The sequence below is a fragment of the Antrostomus carolinensis genome, unplaced genomic scaffold (assembly GCF_000700745.2).
Source record: "Antrostomus carolinensis isolate BGI_N321 unplaced genomic scaffold, ASM70074v2 scaffold310, whole genome shotgun sequence".
Classification (NCBI taxonomy): Eukaryota; Metazoa; Chordata; class Aves; order Caprimulgiformes; family Caprimulgidae; genus Antrostomus; species Antrostomus carolinensis.
In genome coordinates, this window is record NW_010286222.1 from 24,552 (window position 1) to 47,642 (window position 23,091).

At 41.2% G+C, this 23,091-nt stretch overlaps 1 protein-coding gene across 1 annotated transcript; it reads left to right on the forward strand.

Annotated features, from left to right (window-relative positions):
- Positions 1 to 1,062: 1,062 nt before the first annotated feature.
- LOC104520374 (cadherin-related family member 3) lies at positions 1,063 to 22,818 on the forward strand (the record flags this gene model as incomplete). Its single annotated transcript, XM_010162409.2, has 11 exons — positions 1,063 to 1,132; positions 4,777 to 4,979; positions 9,122 to 9,290; positions 11,725 to 11,810; positions 13,712 to 13,806; positions 13,906 to 14,010; positions 16,968 to 17,116; positions 18,414 to 18,603; positions 20,809 to 20,977; positions 22,477 to 22,576; positions 22,715 to 22,818. Coding segments are annotated over exons 1-11 (1,440 nt in total), but the record flags the coding sequence as incomplete, so codon positions are not given.
- Positions 22,819 to 23,091: the final 273 nt, after the last annotated feature.

Below are 23,091 nucleotides of genomic sequence, written 5' to 3' on the forward strand. Positions count from 1 at the left end.
TCCAGCGTTAAACTAGCTGTTCATGTTCAGCATATTCAATTAACATGCTCATACTACACAAAACACAGGAGCACAGGACAGAGCTTTCTGAACTCCTGTCAGCTTTCACTGGGACAGCCACAGTGTGTCACGCGGAACCATCCAGAAATGCTAGGTTAGCTCAGCTCACAAATCAGTGTAGTTTCTCCAGAGCTGTGTTAAACCTGAATCTCTAACTTCTCCCTCTTAGCAGAGCTGTTAAGTTTGTGTGGAGGTGTTCCAGAATCAACTAGAAGAGTCCCGAGCAACCTGATCTAATTAAGCCTGCTTTGAGCAGAGTGTTTGACTAGATGACCTCCAGAGGTCCCTTCCAAGCTAAATTATTCTGTGAGTTGATGCTGATGCACCTATATTGCATCCAGTTCTAGTATTAGTGTCACCTCTATACTATGCTTCATGAAAAAACACTAAGACTGCCCTTAAATTAAAAAAAAAAAGTTGCATGGGTGTATTGTGGGCTAGCTGGCTAAATGCCTAAGGGAGCCAGTGCACTTTGCGTTGTGGTCCATGCTGTTTCTGAGACAGCTACAGCAAAGCTAACTTCATTATGTACCCATGCTGCAATATTACTTCCAGGTATGCAGTGTATATGGTCTGAGTTATTCTCTGATACCCAGAGAAATGAGAAAACTTCAAGTTCTTGGTTTAAGTAAGAAATAATGAGTATTTTATCCTGATGTGTGAAGAAAGCATCTCATTTGCCAGACTGATGAAAGCAGCACAGTATTTCCAGAGTTAGAACTTACTAGATTCTTCTGCTAATGCTTCGATAAATAAGATGCTTGCAGTGAAAGGACTATTCATGGCTTCTCAAGCATGGCCCAGGTTTGTGGATGGAGTGTCAGCAAGGAGCAGTTCCCTGACAAGCAAACAAGCTGACGGTGTTTAGAAACTCCCTTAGAGACATGGGTCCTTTGTTTTGTTTCTCACTCCACAACATGACAAAGAGGAAAAATATAGGTGGAGCTGATGTAAACTAGGGAAAACATACCGAGATCTTCCTTCAGTTTGCATCCTGGGAACATGAAGGACATGGTCATAAAGATGATGAAGAGCATGCTCCTTCTCCTCATTTTGCTGGGAGTAGTATCTGGTAAGAACATGATTTCATTACACTGCTAAAATTAGAACACTGTTGGCTGTTATACTTTCTCTTGGGAGCTTTATAATACATATTTAGGGATCAGACACGAATGGAAAAAATCAAGTAACAATTATTTTCCTACTGAAATAGATTGAGCTCTGTGGTTACGGCAGTATAATGAAGAAGAGAATATGACTCTGTGCCAAGACACTTTGCTGGATGAAGTACTTCGTGTGCTGTAGCCACTGCTCAGTGTGACAGTGTTGGAGTGGGAAAGGAGGTCAGCTCTCCAAGAAACAATACCTAGTATTAATACTCCAGTATTTTCCTTTCAAATATTGCTAACATTTCTCTTTGATTAAGTAAAAAAAGCAAGCAAACGGGACCAAACAGGAAAACACTTGTGGAGAATGTTAGCAGGGTAATATCACTGTCTTTGCCCAGTGTTAAAACGTGGGAGATTTGCCAATATGAATATGTGCATGTTAGCAAGTTATAGCAGATCTTCAAACTGCAGTCTTGGTGTTGCTTGTAGTAAGCTAGCTGCTCAGGTAGGGTCACTTTGCTCTCAAGGAATTGAGAGTTCTGCCAACCCTCGGGAACCTGTCAGTATTTGATGGTTTCCCTGATGTCCCCAGAACTGATCAGGACACTGCATGTGAATCTCAGCTTTCCCTGAAAAATAGTGTTTTTCTAACCTGCATGGTTGTGCAGAGAGAAAAGCTTGAAAGTGTGACTCAAGCACACTGTAAAGACTAACAAATCACAGATAAATAAGACTTAATCTCATGATTCCTTTGTCTTGGACTCAGCATTTGTCAATGTTTGGGGTTGGTAAATCTGATAAATAATGTATTAAATTGCTTCAGGCATCTTTTGCTCTCTGAAGTAAGGAGGTAAGCAAGGACTTGTGAATATGGAAGGAGACTTTTGTAAAATAAATTGAAAGAAGAAAAAGCCATTTAGATGCAGTACCAAAATTTTCAGTTAAAAATAAAGAGCATGAAGTAGGAACTTGTGATTTAGAAAGACAAATCCTGAATAAACAGCCAATTAAATCTTTAGAGATAATAAAAAAATAGCAACTCTTTCCTTTCTACATTTCTAAATGTTATAAATTTCATTGATTTTATGAATGGTTTCCATTAATGAACTGTGGCTTGCTGAGGGAACTGGATTCATCAGGTACTGTCCACAGGAGATTATAGTCAAAGTTCAGCTCCCTGTATGGAAATGTATCCCCAGAAGACACTCTCAGCCCAGTCTCATTTGCATGTGTGGTTTTTGTTGATGATGTTTTCCACAATTTATAAGAACATTGATAAAAACTCAGACCTTCACTGGGTCCTGCTTCCACTGATGTAAATCTGTAACAGCTCAGCCGAACTCAGTCCTACTGCAGTGTCAGTGTGACCTGTTCAGATTCATTCTTATAGGCAGTTCCCACCTCACACTCTCCCACATCCCAGCCTGTACCTCACCCACCTGCAAAGCGTCTCTGAGGCCTTTTTTCCCATCAATTCCAAACAGCCCAGTGATCCATGTGTATCTGGAGTGTGGGAGCATGGGAACCTCCATGCAGCTGTGGAGAGGCTCTGGGAAAGTGCCTCCGCTCTGCCTCTGAGCAGGGAGGCCCTATGCTCAGAACAGATCAGACTTTTCCACCACAGCCTAGGCTGGTTACGTGAACAACATCCCCTGTGCTCCCTCCTTCTCCTCCCTACAAAGCAGTGAGTCTTGCAGGCTGCAAGAGGAAGAACTGGAGGTGTCTGATGAAGTCATGCTGCTCTAAGAAGTGCTCCAAGAAACACTGCAAGGACAAGTGCCTCCAGGGGTGGGATGTGAGAAGAAGGGAGACCATGGGACTCCATGCTTTGTCTTGTGGACTCATCTACTGCTATTAGTTTTGTTTCTCATGTAGCAAAGGCACTGGGATCCTAAGTCTTCTCTGATCCTATGGAGAACAGTTATGTGAGAGGCCAGTAATAGGAGCAATGTCTGTCACACAAAGGCCTTCTGTGGGCTATCTCGAAAATGCTCCAAAATTTTTCTAGGGAGGTAGGGAAATAAGTTTTTTTGATAGTTTGGAGAAAAAGTCACTAAGGCTTCTTCTAATGTCATTGGAAAGTGTTGAAGCTGAACATTTTCCCTCCAGATTAAAAAGCCTGCCACTGCTGGAAGAATGGCAATTAGAGTGCTTCTGGTCAGACACTGGAACAGGTTGCCTAGAGAAGTTGTGGATGCCTCCTCTCTGGAAGTGTTCAAGGCCAGGTTGGATGAGGCTTTGAGCAACCTGGTCTAGTGGAAGGTGTCCCTGCTGATGGCAGGGGGGTTGGAACTAGATGATCTTTAAGGTCCCTTCCAACCCAAACCATTCTATGATTCTATATGATTCTATGATGTGGGCCATCCTTTCCCAGCCACATGAGAATGGGCAAAGGGAGATGGTTCTGTCCCACATTGCAGAGGTGTTGCAAAGCAGCAGATTTCCTCTTGGCATTACGTCCCCAAGCTCCAGGCTGAGCCTGAGCATCCAAGCAGAAACATGGTGTAGCCCTAATGGCCTCAGACTGGTTCCCATAGCAGTTTTTTACCTTGCAGCCGCCCAGAAAAAATAAAGACTTCATGGAGCTTTTGCTACAGTAATCACTGGTGTGTGAACAGCCTGGCCAGGCCCTTGAGTGAGCAGTATCTGCCTCCGTCTTGGCACACAGTATGTCGGAAGTTTGACTGAACAGAGCCAGCTTTCTTGGCAAGTGTTTTGGACAAGCCACCGAAGCCTGCCCAAGCAACATTCAGCCCTGCCATAGCCTCACGCTGAGGTACATTGCCAGTTTAGGGATGTCCTGATTTATGTTTTCTAGACAGTCTTCATGGGATAAAGCACTAGAGGCCTTTGTTAAAGTAACAAAAAACAAAAGCTAACCAGCAGATCAAGCACAGATTTTATTTTGAGGAGTCCAGAGGTCTGATTGAGAAAGACGGAGCTCACGCAAAGCTGTTGGATGCCACAGTGCTCTGTGCTGCTGCCAGGCAGTTTTGAACCACAGGGTGCTTCTGTGGGCTGGCAGCTCCTCCAAGGAATGGAGGTTGCTCTTCCATACTCAAAGCAGAAGACACAACAGCATAACATTGCAAAGGTGTTGCTGACTCGCACAACTGACGAGCCAGGCACGCACATGGCTGTGCTAGCAAGAATAAGAGGAGGGAAAATGGAGGAAATGGGTGCTGCAGATGGCATAATTCACAAAAAAGATTGTTTCTTTAACATCCAGCCCTGTGTGATTTAAGGTGCTTTTGATGTGATTAGTGCACAGAGGCAGCAATTAGCACAGGGGTGAAATGAAATAATAGAAACACGTTTGGTTTCTTTGCTTTTGTATAACGGCATATATGAAGGCAAACAACGCAGTAACAATACTATTTTAACATCAGCCACTCCAGATTTATAGTATAGTATAGTACTGAATTAGAGAAAAGATTTATTCTTTTGCCATTAGCACTGGATTTACTACTGTGCAAAGCCACCATTCATAAGCAAAAAGAGAATCGGGCCATTTTGTGCTCATTAATGGCAGCTCTTGGCACAAGCTGTGTGCTCCTGCTAGCCTAGGATTCCCAGAAGTAATTTTACATTCATTTTCATCTTGCAGGAAGAAGAACCCAGTTGCTTAAGGGCTTACCTGCAACAAGCACTGTTGAAGAAAATTCAGCAGCTGGTGTTTCAGTTTATACCTTTAATGTAACTGTTTCTCCATTGTCTTCTGAAGGTGTTGCAATACTTCCTACCATAGTAAATTCAAATCCACTTACAGAGGCTTTTGATATTGAATCCAACGGAGATCTCGAATATAGGGTGAGTTTTATGTTTAGCTTGAGCAATGTTCAGTCATGTGGGCTGATGTTCCCTGGATTACTGAGCACTGACAGTGCATAGTGACTCATCTTTTAACCAGAAGAGAGTTGCAAATGCAGGCTGTGGCAGTGTTTGTACATGCTGTAATAGATATGACAAATGAGTAGCAATAGTGATTATAATTTTTAATTGTTTCTAGGCAAAAAACACTTATCAATAATTCCACTTATTCTGTGACAGAAAAAATGCTATTTTTGGAAAATAAGTGATGAAGAAGGACATATAGGACCTGCTTCTGTATTGAGAATTTATCCATAGTTTTTCAACTTAATTTATATGAAGTCACTGTGAATTTAAAGTGGCTTAGTTAAACCACATGCAGCTTCTGTTTGACCACTCTCACCTAGAATTAAAATTAATTTGACTCACTTCCCAAATAAAGTAAGCTGAGTCAGCTCAAAGCCATGTTTAATTCTGAACGAAGGCTGTGACACATAGGGAAGTTATCTTGAGGTAAGAAGTTATCACACATCTGTGATCTATTTCTATCTATTGCGTACTCTTGTCCTATGGCAAATGCAAAGCAATTTCAATTACTTCAGGGTATTTTAATTGCTGGATAAATTAGCAAGTATTAGCTCACATTTGTCACTAGCAATGACTGTTCAGACACATGGTAACTTGTCATCTCATTGTAACTCACTTGTATGTCTAAGCCTGAACTGTGACACTGAAGTGTGTCTTTAGAAGATACAGATAGACACTGAGTGGAGACTTACAAAGTTAATTTTTCTGGGTATTTCCAAGGAAGTTCAGGTTTTCACAGAATCAATACAAGGGTTCTTTTCTTCTTCTCTTTGCTGACGTTTCTGGGAAAAAAATTGGGGAAAGTAAAACTGTGACTCCAGGTGGTTGCAGCTCATTGATCCAACCTGCCTGTGGAGCTGCTGCTGTCCCCATTCTCCTGCCTCCCAGCAGAGTACAAAGCTTAGTTGTGCTGGTTCTTTAGCTGCTCCCCAGCCAGACCAGTGAAATGGCCAAAAAAACTCTCAAAAAAGCCCTCTTTCACCTGTGAAGCGTAGGATGTGGCTGCACAAACACCTGAAGTGGCTCACTGAGAGGATATAACAGGCAGATGGAAATGGATATGTCCCTTAAGCTGGCTTTGCTGACAGAGAATTCATAATGTAGGACTCCTTTCCTAGGCTGTATTTTGGCATTTTGAATTAAAGCTATCCCTTCTGCTGCAAAGCATAGCCCTTTTTTATACCTGCTTGTTCCTCTCCCATGCCATCTCTATTCTGTGCAGCACAAGCATTTTATATTGCTGCTTGTTGAGTGGGACTGACAAATTAATCTGGAAGAAAAATAACCCTGCAAATAGATAAAAAGTCTCTCATTGTTTTTTCATGGCAGGGATGGTGGAGAAATTCTTGTTCTAGCACAGTGCAGAGACTGACACAAAGATGAAAATGAACGGCCAAGAAAGGTGTAGGCTGGAGACTGCTTCTTCCAAAGTGCCAGTTTATGTCCATTTCATACCACAGCCTCATTACCAGAATGGCCTTTGAGGACTTCGTATCTCTTCCTTGAACTGTAGTTGTTTTCAGGATTTCCTAACTCACTTGAAGGACTGAAGCAAAGAGGTTGGGCCAGTGAATATCAGTCATGAAAAAATTATAGAGAAAGCTACATAGAAATTCTGCAAACTAGCAGTTGAGTACTAATTACAACTTTTAAGGCGAGGATAAATACATGTGTGTCCTTAGTTCATTTATTTGATGAGCATTGGAACTTTTAATTATTTATGCTATGTTGCAGCAGATTAGTCCAATATTTTGCAAAAGTAACGTGATCCAAAATGAGATACCTCAGCGCTACTTAGTGCCATTAGATCTTTGCTAAGATATAGAAAAAGGAAGTCTTTCATGTATGAATTATGGGGTTTGTAGATTAGCTAAGCACCTGTTACCACAGGCTTCTCTGCATTTATGAAGCACGTTAACTCCTGTTGCAGCAAGCCAAGGCAATATCACATTTCTTGATATGTTTTGAGATTTCTGAGAAAGTCACAGTTTCTGAGATCTGAGCCCTGCCCATTCCTCCTCACCTTACTCTTGTTTGAAGAATCCCATGGGCAGAAGATGTGTTGAATGCATGAAAACATACCTACTGCTGCCTGAAACTACCTTGATGCTCTTAGTGATGGCCCCTTTTTATCCCAGGAGTGAAGGGGGAAGCAAGGAGCAGTGAAATTCTCAGGTGGAATAAGGAGTGGACAATTATGGGGTGACTCTAGACTCCCTTTCATGAAGTCTGCAGCTGCTTCAAGTACAGTGCTGCTTTTATCAGTAAGCATTGCTCCTACCTGGAGAAGAGGTAAACTGTGGCTCATAGCCTACACCAGTGGCAAGCTGTTCTCAAAAGCAACCTACAAAGAGACCATTTAGATTCACATCTTCACTTTCAAGTTCTCTATAAAGGAGAGTGGAAGATGTGTATTTAGGCAATCTGGCTGTAGTTACACCACCAATGAAAATATTTGGCTGTGAACTGGAGGGATAATCCCCAGAGCACACAATTTCTCCTTCGAACTGTACAGTTTCTCATGCTGAACTCATTGCATCTGCTTACTGTATTTAGATCTCCAGCATTCATTTTGGACAGCAACCTTCCCATTGGTGTTACAAGCTTTTGTAGCATGTTTTTTCTGAGTTAGCATCAGTTTTATGGGAACCTTCTGTTTGCACAATGTAAGGGAGAAGGAGGCCATCCAGGACATGGTTGTTTTCTCCTGCAGTAATATAACAAAACCCATAAGGTTCCAGAGAGCAGCTGTTTCACCTATCAGAAGGCATAAAACTTTTGTGCTTCTGTTCACTGTCCTGCAACTGTCTTTGTTAATTTGCTCTAGTTCTAGATAATTGGTTCTAGTTCTGTCTTCTGATTGTGGTGACGTCGCTTTTGCCTTTGTCCTCTGGCTGTGGCATCTCATCTAAAATCAAGGATTTATTTCATTGTTTTCCTGCATCCTTCCCAGGCTCCTCCACTCTGCAGTACTGTAAATGCACTGACACACTCCTTATCACACACACTTCTAAGCGCCGATTTTTCTCCTTCTCCTGTTCCACAGCACCCCTACTACTTGTGTTCAAGCTTCAGAGTTTTTACCTACACGGCAAATTTAATAGTCATCTTTTTCCTTTCTTGTCCAAGAAAGGAAAGTTCTGGTTTCTTTATTAGTTGCGGAAGTGAATATTGTGGCATACAACTTCCAGCATCCTGCTATTGCTCTAGACTCATCCTAAATCCAAAATCAGTGTCATTAATGTTTTTTTTTCATGGAATGTCAGTCTTGTGCTTGTACATCTTCTGTGTTAAGAGGTGATATGCAGAGCTGGACGTCTTTTTATTTTAAAAAAAAAACAAAACAACAAAACAAATATTTGCCACATTTGCCTTACCAATCTTACAAAACTTAAGGCCTATGTTATTTTTTAATTAGTTCAACATTTTCACCAAGCAGTTCTGGTCTCTCTCTCTCATACAGTGTGCTCATGCAGCTCTCTCCTTTCTTTGGTTTCCTGCAAGTCTTCTCCCAGACACAGCTTATACAAGGAAGGGGCTGGTACCTGCTAGACTATACAGTCTCCTGCCCCCACAATCCTTATTGCAAATAAAAGGTCTTCCCCCTCATGCTCCTGACTCACAGAAGTAGTGAAGCTGCCCTTGTGTCTTGCAGGGCTTCCTCACAGTTTTCAGTCTCATCACACCTTGACTGCTCCTGGAGCTTGGTGTGGAAAGGTGAGGACTTGGTAGAGACAAGTACCTGCAAGATGTGGTCCTGGCCTTGAAGGCAAAGCATTGCCTGTGAGACAAGACAGCTCCTTCTAGACTTTCTCCTCCTCAAATTGTCCCTCACACAAGAAGTCCTTGAGTTGCTCCATGAAGCCACAATGTTTTTGTCTTTTCACTGTTTTTCTCACATTGCTGCCACTGACAAGTAAAGTGCCAGCAAGTAGAAGATGATCGAAAATACTCACTGCTTACTGATGGAAAGTGTCCCTTTACTTGTATTCACTTGTATAAACTATAACTTATATCTCTTGCATCATGTGCTTATAATAATTTTTCCTTTTCAGGTTGTTACCACTGGAAATCCTGTCCTAGATTATGAAACTATGCCAAAGAGCTTTGATTTACAGATTTTCGTTGAAGACACAACTGGGAGAACTGACCTTAGCATACTGACGGTCCGTGTAACAGATAAAAATGAACGTCCTGTATTTCAAGGAAATATGGCAATTCAAAGTAAGACAGTGGCAATATTTGAAAAGAACAATACTTACAAAGATGACATCAGATTCAAAAAAAGAATAGCCGCATACAGGGCCTGTAGCTAAAGTGGTCTAAGCATTTTCCTTTAGGAAAACAAGGCAGGATAGGGACACTGTTTTTATCAGAGCTTTATTTACACAAATATTTGGTATGCTTCATCTCTGAAAATGCACTTTTAGTTTTCTTGAAGCTTTGACCAAAAATGATTTAACCATTTTGAAGCACCTGAAGAATTAGAAGAAAAAAAAGGTTTTTATACCAATAAATACGCATGTTCTTTTTTTGATGAGGTTAATACCTTCCTAGAGGTATGTATTAGAAACTTGAAATTTGGTAAGGATATAACCATTAAGTATGGATACATTTTTCAGTAATTTGTTGAAAACTGGACTGATTTGGAGAAGCAAGATAAATTTAAATTAGTGTATATTGTGTATGTGCAAGAATTTCTGAGGGAAAGCTATAAAAACATTGCTCTGCTGATGTATATTGCATTTGCACCTCGCATCTCGCATGAGAAATTAGGTGGAAAATCAGTTTGAAGCATGAGATCTTGGAGATCGTGATCTATGGTGGTGCAAATGGAATGAGGCAGAGTTCTGTCTCCTGCGTGGGGCAGGTGGGAGTTCTGTCTCCTGCGTGGGGCAGGTGGCCTTAACTGGCTTTACTTTCAGACCACTGGCAAAGGTGCAACAGGGAGGAGTTTGCAGTAGCCTCAGGGATGAAACTGGAGTGTCTGGACCCCAGCTGTCAGTGCAGGCTTTGTATGCCATGCAGTACCTAATACGAGTGACAATGCCATCCATAAAAAGGACAGGAAATAATTGTCTTACTCTTTGAGCAATCTTATCCTGTTTATTTACTGAGAGGAACCTGGAAAAATTGTACCATGAGGTGACAGAGTATAGTGATGTATTTATTATGTATTCACATGCAGACAGAACTGTTCAGGTAGTGTGCAAAAGTACGTTCTTATTATTTCATGAGCTACTGAGAGCCTCTTTGAAGTCTTTATATTCTAACAGCACTGTGTGGAAGAGCATTCAATAATTCAATATTATTTCTTTTCTGTCTGAAAATACCAAACTGTGATCCGTTCATGGTAGGTATTTGGAGGTGGTTGCTGAACCCCCCTAGATCTGGACTAGCAGCAGCATTACATAGGCTGTGACTCGCAGCCTGGGTTCAGCCCAGGCCCGCTCAGATCCAGCCCACTTCACTAATGCCTCTGAAGCACATTGGCGTTCCTGCTTCCATACAACACTGAGTTTGTAAAGCAAATTAGCTTCCCCTAGGGAAGAGGCTGTGTCATCTTCTCAGCATAGCTGGTGTCTTGCATATCATGGGTGCTGCTAAAATCTAATAATAATTAAATGTGACACTTCAGGGGATCAGCACAGCATGAAACACGCTCTACGTGGGAGCTTGTTACAAGTAAGTGCATCAGTTTAACTCTCAGCTAGAGCTGCCATAAATTGGTGAGCGTAGATGTCTCATCTGTCTAACTCTGTGGCTTTAGTTAAGAGTACCAGCTACAATTAGACACTAATTACGCATTCGCTGGTTATGAAAAAGCATCTCCCTCTCATTAAACTTTATATTCACATTGTTGTCCTTTGGGAACAACTCATTACGCTGCTGTGGGGTTCCCACTGCTCTGATGAGAAGAAGCAGTCAGCAAGGGTCACAATGGAAATTAATAGTCCAGAAACAGCAGATCCAGCAGATACAAAAGGGCATAAAGCAAATAATGTGATCTAAAGATCTGTTGTTCTGTTAGTCACTATACCCAAGGAGAGTTAAGCCTGTTGACAGGGATCCATAAAGGATGGCTCAGCTGTGAGAATTCCTGACATGGAAAGAAATACACCTTGCACTGAACTAGCACCCTTAATGAGGCAAAAATTTAAGTCAGCGCAGACCATACACTATTTATTTACCTCGCAGATGTAAAGCAAAAGCAGAAATTAAAGAGGAAAGGCTCTGAGCTCTCCTGGCAAGGGATGGGAGGTGGACAGTGAGGAGATGGTGATGAGGACCTCGCACAGGGCCACGTTTTCCTCATCTGCATAGTAAATAAAGACACAAGTGTAGCCCAAATGTGTAATTTTACTCCATACCCTGTGAGCAGCTCAAGATAGGAGGTATGTTAAGATCAGTCTTTCTCCCAAAGGCACACGATTCATATTGCAACTCACAGCGATGGTTGCCTGTTTATAGATATGCAATTGGTTTCTTTTTATCTTCGGAGTGTTTGTGCTCTCTGTGATGATTTTGGAATTACACTTGTGAAGTCAGAAGGCACACTAGGCAGGAATAGGTCTGGACAGCTTCATGTATCAGTGTGTTTGCTACCCTGTCCCCTATTCTTACCCAATTAACACTGAGTATACTTACATCCATGCAGCTGTAACGATCTATGTCTTGGAAGGAACACCTGCAGAACGCATTTACAAAGTTGATGCAGCTGATCCCGAAAATGCTGAACTCAAAGTAAGTTGTATTAAAAAAAGTCAGAGATTAAATACTCCACTGTATCTGAAATGCTAATTGCCAGCATCTTTCAACAACTTCCTTCTTTATTAGGAACACAGGAAAAAGTTTAGTCGGGAAAAAAGAAGCATTTTCAATAATAAACTAAGAAAACCCAGCCTCAATTTTTGGACACAAATTGTATTTTGAGTTCTCTGCCCTCCAAAATTAAGGGATATTGAAGGCATAGTTTGATATAGTTAATCAGAGATACAGTAGAAATTGTGTATCTCTGTTTAAAAAAAAATGGGCTTGCAAAACATTTATTGTAGATGAGAGTGACTATAAGTAAATAATTTTTTAACCTTCTGTATTGCAAAGTAAATTCTTTTAAATGAGATTGTAAGTAAATCACTTACAAGGCAACTGAATCTCAGCTTTTTTACTATCCCAGAGCAAATTGTGACCTTCAGTTAAGAAAATGTGTTAGCTGATCTGAAAATGCTCTTAGTATCAGCAAAAATTTCTGGAAAGTGATGTTTGCTTGCAGACAAGGGAAAAGTAACTGCACTTACCAAAGAATTGTGTCAAAGCTTTGCTTTATTGGCTTTGCTTTATAAAAGACAGCATTATTCAAGAGAGCAATTGCCTTGAAGTCTGTCCTCAGGCTTTGCCCAGTCAAACCACCACACCTGAACTGGTGAGGAGCGAAGCAGAAGCATGGTGAGGTTTAGGAATGGCAGGAGTTCCGCAGGCCTCCTAACCCCTGACAAAGCTCAGGCATAATAACAAGCTGCAAATATAAAAATGCTGTGCAACAGGTAAAATAATAATCTGGAGAGGGAATTTAGACAAGTCAACTGGCAAAAAAAAAAAAAAAAAAGTTAAAAGAATTGTGATCACCCAGCTGCTTTTTTAAAAAGCATTTCAATTAAATCTATCACTGCAGGAGGCAAGTTGTTTCACTCAGCTCCCTGTACCTCTGGTGTTTTTCCAAAAGGTAACACTAGAACCATTGCATCCCCTGGACAGATCTGCTCAGTGGATTTTGCAGATTACTTGTACGGTGCATGACCCTCTGATGTTGCATACTTCAGACTTTATGAGTATTATTAACACCTGCACGATCAAAGGAAATGTCCTTGAGGGCTTATTGGTGATGGCTTGGCAGAAGCATGTGGATGATAGCAGGGAGGACGTGGTGGGCACGTGGTAGCTCCCCCCCAGCCATGGGGATCAGGGTGCTGCCTTTCTCCCTGCCATGTAGGGTGTCAGGGTGCTCAGCTCCCTCCTGCACCTACACACTGTGGATCCCCATTTGTGCTGTGCAATGCATAAAGCGGCTGCTGCTGCGTACCGCTGCTGAACAGCCACGTTAACACCAAGCTGCTGCAAACACCTTTCAACCTCACACTCTCATGTACTCTGTGAAAGTCCACTCTCCCCTTCTTGGCCTCTCCCATCATCTGGACCCGTGAACTTCATTGCCTCCTGCATGGTGCATCTTATGCCCTCGAAACACAGCCTCACCCCTTCTTCTCTCTCTTCTCCTTTGTGCATGTACTTCATTGCCACCACAAAGCCAATATTTGCCTGCCACGCTGTGGCTCTGCTGGCTGGCCCCTGTGTTAAATTCTCATTGCAGAGCTGGAGTTCACAGAGGTAATGAATAGTGTGGACTTCAATGTAACTCGGTGTCTGTGGCTCTCCACTGGCTGTCAAGCAAAGCATGTACCACCAAGTTTGAGCTGCTTCAGCTCAGATGATCAGGGCTAGTGCTGGCATCTGAGTGTCAGCGTGTTTCAATGTGCAAAGTTTTGAGGCAGATACTGTACTATAACTTGGCTTATTTTACAAGGCAAGGGATAAACGGAGGGATGTTTAAAGATACAAGGACTAATTTCTTGTCCTCTTCATTTCAGTATTCACTGCTCCCTGCAGTAGTTCCATTCATGGTCTCGGAAAGCGGAGCCATTTTTTCCACAAAAAAATTAGATTATGAGAAGGATCCACATTGGTGAGAATGTATTTCATTCATGTGGTCTATTAGCTTACAGTAGGTAGAGAAATGTTTTCCTACATAGCCATGGAATTGTTTTGTTTTCTTATTTAACAGTTACTTTTTAAATATAACAGTGACAGATCCAGATGGACTCAACTCGACTAAAACAGTGAATATAAATATAATTAACATCAATGATGAAAGACCTTACTTTACCACGTGAGTGAAAAACTTCCATTGTACTCAAAATGTAGCTGTTTTCCCAGATTTCCCGCTTTGGCAGTGGAGGGTATAACATAAGGGCAAGTAAGTATAACAATAAAATATTACTGAAAACAGTATTTTTATTTTGTTATGATTCCTGTTCTGTTACTGGAAAGCTTTGCTCTCATTTCCCTCTTTATTCTTATTTTTATTCTTAATAGTTTCAAGTTTTCCAGGCTCTGCCTTCATACTAAGAACAGCCAAACAAGCTTGTTGCACTTGTTAGCGTTTGGAGAGGTTAAAGCTATGCAAAGACCTCTGGACAGGTTCAGGCAAGGAGATGAATTTTACCCTGTGTGAATACAATCGTATAGAATTTACCCTTCATGCAGATGTGCATTTCACCATAATGGTGCTTATTCATGCAGAAATGTCTAGACGTAAAAAGGTCTCACTTTTGATCTGTCTTCCTCTCCTTCCCAGACACTTACACCTGTAAACAATCCTGGCGATCTTTGAAACATTGTCATCTCCGACTGTGTCATAAGCAGGAAATTGTTTCATAACACACGTTGGAAATAGCTTATGAAGACTAGTGGAGTTTTAGTTGGAATCTGGAATATTGTTGAAAATTTGGAAAAATTAGAAAGAATGCCACCAGTGGGGTGTTTTGCAGTGGAAAGCACAACAGACAATTGTTTCTGAAGCAGGAGCTTGACATTAGAGTTGATCTGATTCTGCTGTTGACACTACAGGCCAAAAAGAACAGCTCAATTTGTAAAGAACTTTAGATTAAATTACACTTCATGAGCTGTCCTTGCAATGCACATGTATGGCCTCTCCCCTGCCAAAATGTGAGCTGCAGGCTGGGGCTATGTACTTTCTGACACTATAATAATTAGTGCTGGGATGGGAGCTGGGAAAACTTGATGAGTTAGCAAACCTTCTTTATATTCTCCTGATCAAAGCTGTCAAGAACAGAGTTTCAAAGGGTCTTTTTAATTGTTCCCATAGTATATGCAAGCACATCTGTTTTTGGTGTTCACAACACTACATTGGCATTCAGCCTTTTGAAATTCTGGCTGTTAAAATCAACGGAAAACTTGTGGAGTCAGGAAAACAAAGGAGAAGACAAGAAAACAAACATATGCTTCCTCCACAATTACATTGCAATGTCTAAAAGATCTGCTTGAACCATCCTGTAAAAAGCCACTGACAGGTGGCGGACAGATGGACAACAGGACACAGCCCAGACATAGCTGTGTAGAAAGCAGCCCCAACTCCTTCCCAGCTGTACTAGTACTCAATGCTATGAAGATTTGCTCAAAAACATCCCGTTTCTTCCCAAGAGATCTGGTGGAGACTGGGCAATGACCCGTGCAGGGTGCAGGGGGGCTGGTAGGGCTGCAAAGGTGGAGCTGTGGTGAGTTTGCAGTCCACAGAGATGCCGGAATTGTGATCCCCAGGGAAGGGCATAGGGAGTTCCCTACTTTGAGCCAAAACCAGTTAGAGCTGTCCCTCCCATATTCCCCAGTGATCAGAGAGGCATTTTGGGGTGGCATTTCTCATAGCAGTGAAGGAGATTTGTTGCTATGTGTTTTGTTTCTGAGTGACTCTGGAAGCCACAGGAGAACAAGGAAGGAAGAGATGCAATGCCTAGAGTGAGATAGAAACTTAACAAATACACTGACTCTGCAGCCTTCACAAACTCCTTCTTTACTTCTGGCTGTAAGCTAGGTGTTTTTACTGGGAAAACCCTCTGTGATTTCTCTCCTGTATTCTTTCCTCTTTTCATATGAACTGACAAAACAGTTGAAGAAACTGTGTCTTCTTAACCATTTTTAAAATTGCAAGTGGAGACCTGGAGGCATGGGATCTTCTGTTCTGTCTCTGTAATTCTCTTCTCCAATTGCTAGGTGCCCTGTGATGTTGGTTTTCAGAGTACAACAAAGGGCTCATACTTTCCTATACTGAGCATTATAGACTAGTCAACTAACTAAGTGGTGGCATGAGAAGTTTAAAATGCTCAAAAAGGACTCAGTTTTGAACCACACTCCTAATGCTTTTCTGACCTCATGAGCACCTTCAACTCCCTTTGATTTCTAGAAGCAAGAGATATTTGTGTATGTTTCGGTAGAGTAAGTCAGCCTTCATAAATTCCTTGCACAGTTTTTGTGTGCTTGTCCATGCCTGCTTTTTTATGTGGTTCAAGTACCATAATTGCATACCTGAGTACTCATATGAAGATGAAACTGCAACTATTATAAGCAATCCTGCACAATTGCCTGACAGACTATATCTGAACTATAAAACTCACTTAATTAATAGGAAATTTGGGAGCACTGGCATACCAAACAGCAGCAGTAAAGAACCATTTTCCCCATGTAAAATGTATCAGACAGAGAGATATTGCAGGGAGTTTGGAGCATGTTCATCTGGTGGGCACCCACAGGAGTACTCTTCCCTGCCTCTCCCTACTGCAGGGGCAACTCAGCTTTTTAGTGATACTATTGTCCTGAAAAAGTCCCCAGAATTCATTCTAAAAGAGAATTAATTACACTACTACTTCTATTTTTGTTTTTCTCTTGCAAAATGAAGTAATTACAGGAAGTGGATTTATAAGCTGGTGGCTCTGTAGGGAGATGGACTGCCTGACTTAACAGCCCTTTCCATCTTCAGCTTCCACGATTCTGTGAAAGTCAAATTGTTTTTACTGTGAACACGTTGCATGGGAAGGACACTTGTGTGGCTATGTCATGCTTTATGACCACATACATACCAGTTCAGCTATTGCTACACATCCAGCTGGCAGAACTGGGGACTGGGATATTTACCCTGACATGCAAATAGCCATCTCTGAGCCCAGTGTGGCCATGGCTCTGTTGCTACAGTTGGCTGCTCAGCTAAGTCTGTGATCAGCTGCCCTTGCAAACACAGATGTGTGCTTTGCTGAATTTTGTTTTCTCTTCTAGACAACAAAGAATCTACAGGATTCCAGAGGAGCAAAGCCCAGGCACTGTTGTTGCCAATATAACTGCTAAAGATCCTGATGATGAGGACTCTCCCAGCAGACTTTTCTACAGCATCCAGTCTTCTGACAAATATTTCTCCATAAATCCATGTAAGACAAACAAAAATGTGCCTTCTGACACCCAAAAAAAAAGAGAGTGGCTACTTTGGAAAAAGTATTTTTGCCTTAGTTTTAAATTGACTTACTTTATTCTGTGGCTACCCCTAGAAATAAGAAATGCTCAGTACATTATTAGGGTCAAATTCTTTGGTCAGCTGACCAAGATTCAGTAAGACATCTTGAAGAAAGTAGACTAAAGATGATTTATTGACAAATATTGTCTTATGGCTGGAAGGTGATGAACCCTTGGGTGAAAGTGAGATTAGCTGCCTTCTTTTTAATCTCTGAGGACTGTAGTGACCCTTCTGGGGCTCTTGAAACAGTTGCACCGTCCTCTCTCCTGCCTGAAATGGGCTCTAGCATTGAAGTGCACAGCAAATTCACACCTCAGCTTCATTGCTTGATTCATGACCCACCTCGGGCAAGGCCATCCAAAAGAGTCCTCTCTGTCATGCTGGTCCTGTCTCCCTGTGCTCTCTGGGGTGCATACACCAGTGCCTTGAGGTTTTTGCTCCAGGGCTGGCATTCAGTGACTACTTTGCTCCGTGTCTGCTATTGCTCTATAACTGCTTATCACAGCTGTAAGAGGTGCCACACAGCACAGTGCTTTGCATTTGCTAAGTCCTGTGGCCAGGTATTGCCACCCTCCTCTTCAATTACATCCCAAAGACCAGAGGATAGATACACTGTTCCCTTACCTCCTTTGTGCTCTGGGAATAGTGCTGTGCTCTGCCACAAAAACCTTATCTTTTTGAACAGGGGCTAACAGAAGGGAAAAAAAATATTAAGCGAATGGCTGACCAGAGCACTTGGTGCAATCTGTCACAGCTAAGAGCAGCTCTGTTGATGTGTGAGTAGATTTACAGGTGCCGAAGGATGCTTGAATGATAACAGCAGAAAGTGAAATGGTCTTATGAGCTGGAGAGCAAGGACATCACAGGCATTAGCAGTTCATTGTCCTTGATGCTCTGTGAGTGCCCTCAACACTGACTCGAACAAGCTCTTTGAGAGCGTAAGGGAAATCTAACTGCTCTCCAAGCCCTCTGCTGAGGCCACCTATGGTGTATTTTTGAGCAATGGGTATCTATCCATTAAAGTCTTACACAGAACTTTCAGAGCCACTTTGTATAATTTTAAAAAATAACTAAACCAGCCATGATTTGCACAGAACAGAATATTTTTTATTCTGCTACCTGTCCTCTGAGGTAACCTGTGCTCTTGCATGTGCACCATGAGTGTTTGTTACTTCCCTCCATGGTGAGCATCTAACTTCTGTCTTTCTGCCCAGCGACTGGAGTGCTGCAGGTGACTGGGAGGATTGACCGAGATGCCCTTCCGCTGCGGCTCCATCCTAATGTTTCAGTGATAGTCCGGGTGGAGGACAGTCCCAGCGGCGGACACACCAGCGAAATGGAGATCACAATCATTATTGATGATATCAATGACAACCCACCAGAATGCAATCCTTCTACCTTCAGGTATTGAGGATCTTCATTGCCTTAGTGCTGCCTGGTTGCCTCAGACCAGTGTGCAGTCTAGGACACATCAGTTAGGGTCCTCAGACCTGCTATAGCTAGAGGTTCAAATGGACATTTATCTTTAAGCCTTTAAAGGTTACTGTTCACTTTAAGTGTCTTAGGGCACAAAACTCAATTTCCTGACATGTTCAAACTGAAAATTTGAACTAAAACCATCCGTGTATAGTCACATACTTTATCTGTCTTTCTTTTAGATACCTAAATCCTTAGGATATCAGAGCCATGTGTTATAGTTACTTTTCTGACCCCTACAGATCCAGGCTCCTCCTTTCTTACTTTATGCTAAACTGTGGGGAACCATTCACCAGGTAAAACTTGCCAGTCAGCTCTGGAGTTTTATTTTAAACTTCCTGATCTTCTCTTCTAGATCTCTCCCTGGTGACCTGCATGATTTTTGTCTGATGCAATCTGTAATGTCTTCAGAGCCCAGATCACCTCTTCTTATAGGTGTCCTCCATGCATACTAACTTAGTCATGGACTTTGCTATGTCTATGAATGCTCTGAGACCTTTGTGGTGATCAGGTAGTTTATATTTGCAGATGAGGACATAACATTAACTCCATTTTATGGATGAAGTGTGTCTTAGAAAGACTGAAGTAAAAATGGTCCATTTTAAGTGTTTTATGCGCCTGGGCTCTGATCTGTCAGAGTACACTGCATTGCATAGTGCAGTTCTTCAGGTGCAATTACAGTAGTTTGATGGTCCTGCGGATAAAAATTCGTCATCTCAAGCCAAGAACCTATGCAATGAGGAATACCCAGTTGGTGGGTATCTGTTTAAATTGCTTGCTCAGTATCTAATAGAAATGTCTTGCATTTAAACCGTATACTTCTATGTGCTTGCATGAAAAGAATCCAATTCTTACTACTTTCTTCTACTTAGATACAACATCCATGACAATAACACAACAGTCTCTTTGTTATCTAGTGAGCTTAAATTTTGATCTGAAGAAGGCAAAAATCTTCAGGGAAAAAATGTGATCAAATAAAGAACTAGTCTTACAGAGATTGTACAAGGGAACAAAAACAGGGCTTAATGGTATTTCATTTACTTCTTCAGTCTTTGGTATTTAATTATCTTGATTAAAAAAAAATTAAATCAACACCCTCTGCCCCCATTCTATGTCCATCACAGGGACCCTCACCATCAACAGCAGGGCCAGAAATGCCAGTTTCACAAAACAGCAGCATGGTCCAGCTATCAGTTAAGGAGAAAATAATGAGGTTCTCATCAGGAGAACATTATAACATATTGAAGAAATGAATATTGTAAAGATATTTTAAAATGCTAATTATTAATTGAACGAATCTTGAACACTAAGATATCGTGGCAGCTTCTGAAGTTTAGCTGAGTTCCAGGTTTATGGGTTGGATCTGGCTAAATGTTTATGTCCTGCCCATTGTACAGGGCTGTTGTCCACCACAGCATATGGATCAGATACTGGGTTGCTTCATGTCGTGGTTTAACTCCAGCCAGCAACTAAGCACTTGCACAGCCACTTGTTCACTGCCCTGCTCCCAGTGGGATGGGAGACAGTGAAACTCGTGGTTTGAGATAAAGACAGTTTAATAGGAAAGAAAAGGAAGGGAATAATAATAATAATAATAATAAACAACTATACAAAACAAGTGATACACAATACAGTTGCTCACGACTCGCTGACTGATGCCCAGTCAATCCCCAGGCTATGGTGTCCCCCAGCCAGCTCCTCCCAGTTTATATACTGGGCATGATATCATATGGTATGAAATATCCCTTTGGCTAATTTGGGTCAGCTGCCCCAGCTGTGTGTCCCCTCCCAGCTTCCTGTACACTCTGAGCCTCTGCTGGCAGGACAATATGAGAAGCTGAAAAGTCCTTGACTTGGTATAAACGCTGCTCAGCAACAACTAAAACACCAGCACATCAACACCATCAACATTATTCTCATCCTAAATCCAAGACACAGCACTATACCAGATACTAGAAAGAAAATCAACTTTATTCCAGCTGAAACCAGGACACTTTATCAACTGTTGCCTATTTAGATCCAGGATTTAACTTAGAAAATAAATGGAATTCAGTGTTTTGGCGTGTAATATATGAAAAGTTCAAGAAGAGAAATATAAGTTGCTCTGATGGGAAATGTGTTTGTTTTAAACAGGAAAGAGGCAAATGAAAATGCAACTGCTGGGACATTTCTTCTTGATCTTAGAAATTACTGTAAAGATATTGATGTTGATCCCTCAAACAACCGATTTAATTTCACTGGATTATCTGGTTTTGGAAGCAATAACTTTGCTCTGGAGTCCACTGTGTCTGGAAGACTTGTGGTCAGTTTTTTGTGGTTTTGTTTTAGATTGTCCCATTTCAGAAGTCAACTTTTGAAGTATTATAAGTTCTTTGAATTCATTGGCTGTACAAGGAAAAAAGAATTACTGTAATGCATGTCACAGTGGGTATGATGTGGTGAATGACTGTTTTGGCTGGATGTGAACTACATACCCTTTGATAGGATGCTTTCTATGGTTTATACAGAATTTTGTGAATTGTTTTCTCCAGTTTTAAATAAATGTGCTAGATACAATTGAAAAAAAAATATCCTTTTTTAGGTATTGTGAAGCACAAACTTTGATATGGATAAACAGAAATTTGCTGCCATTTCATATCCATTTGTTCATGACAGACTGTGGAAGTTCCTTGCTATTCAGCATGAAGAATCGAAAGACTTGAGAAATCCCATACTCAGTAGCTACTTCCCAGCTTCATTGGTCACAACTGTAAAACCACTTTGAGTGGTAAATTTTCATAAAAGTGTGGTGGGATTTGCACTTTTGTTACTTTGCATGTCAAAATACGGGTTCCTCATGCTAATAGCTGCTGGCATATTTGCATTGGCCAGAACTCCCACCAGTTTCTGGATACATGCAACAGGGCTTGTTTCATTGCTTTAAGAAGAACTGTGGACAAATACAGAAAAAGGGAAACATAACAAAAAATAGGCATTCTGTCTAAAAGACAAGAGTGCTGCAGAAGCAGGAAAAAATTTTGTATGGCTTACTTTAATTTTTGATCTGAGGTATGCATGTCAATGAGCACTTCCATTAGCTGCTTCATCTCCCAGCATAAAAATCATTGTCTTTGCTGCACAGGATATGATAGTTGTCAGCCCTTTGATCACCGTGTATGGATAACGTAACAGGCTATCTGAAGTGTCTTGTCCCTGCAGGAATTTCCCAGTAGACGATAAACAGTGGATGTTTGTGCTTTAGTCCTGTTGCCCCAGAGTTTATGAGGCTCCTACAGAAAGACAGAGTTCAGGAGATTAGCGTTTAAATCTGTGTGAGCCACCGTTTAGTAACAACTTGGTTCCTGGATAAACACTTGTGACTGAACCTAATACCTTTAAAACATGTCTGCAGGCACAAGCTCAAGGAGTAACTATTACTATTTAGCAACAGCAGATTCTTGTTGAGCCAACAAAGGGCACAGCAAATAGCCAGCTCATTACATTCTCTTTGAATTAACCAGGCAAAAGGCCAAGACCTTATGATCCAAATGATAAAACCTCCTGCACTTAAAGGGGAAGATATTTTGTTGGCAGAAAGAAAGAGTTTTGAATTGCCAAGAGACACCAGAGCGTGAACATGTAGAAAAAGCCAGGAATCCAATCCTGTAATTGATTAATAGCCTGCATTACTCTTACTGGGCAATTCTATATATCCAAGGGGGAGACTACACTTACAGAATGCTGAAAAGAGTAATTGCCATCATGTGTATTGCGACTTTAAGTAAGGAAGTATAAATATAATTGTGTTTCTTTTTAATTTAGATGACTGAAAGTATTGATTTAGAAAACCCAGATAATCAAGGAGTTGAAGTTTATTCTTTGACTGTCAGGGTACAAGATATTGCCTGTCCTGACTACTCAAGTAAGTATCCCTTCTACGCTTCTTTTGATATTTTCCTGTGCTATAACAACATGGAATACCATACGTATTTTGAATATATGCATGAGAAAATTTTGCAGCAATACTTAACTATGATTTAATCTTCTGTTATATTTCCAGATATCATCTACATTTACATCAGGATAAAGCCAGTGAATGAATTTTTTCCAGTCTTCAGTAATTTATCATATGAATTTAATGTCCCAGAAATTACTAGAGGTACAGTAAGTAGCACCTACCTGATAGAAATAATGTTGTCATGTTGATAAGTATCTTTTTGCTCCAAATGGATTTTCAAATATTTGAATGAGGAGGATGGCTCAAAGTTCCAGTTCAACTGGGGTCTCGCTGTGCAACCACCTACTACCCTTAAACAGACACAAATGGCAACAACTCCAATTGTACAGATGGAAGCTGAGACATAGACAAATTCAGCAACTGCTGAATTCAGAAATCCACTGAACTCAGATGTCTTGTTTTAGACTGTCTTTCTGCTC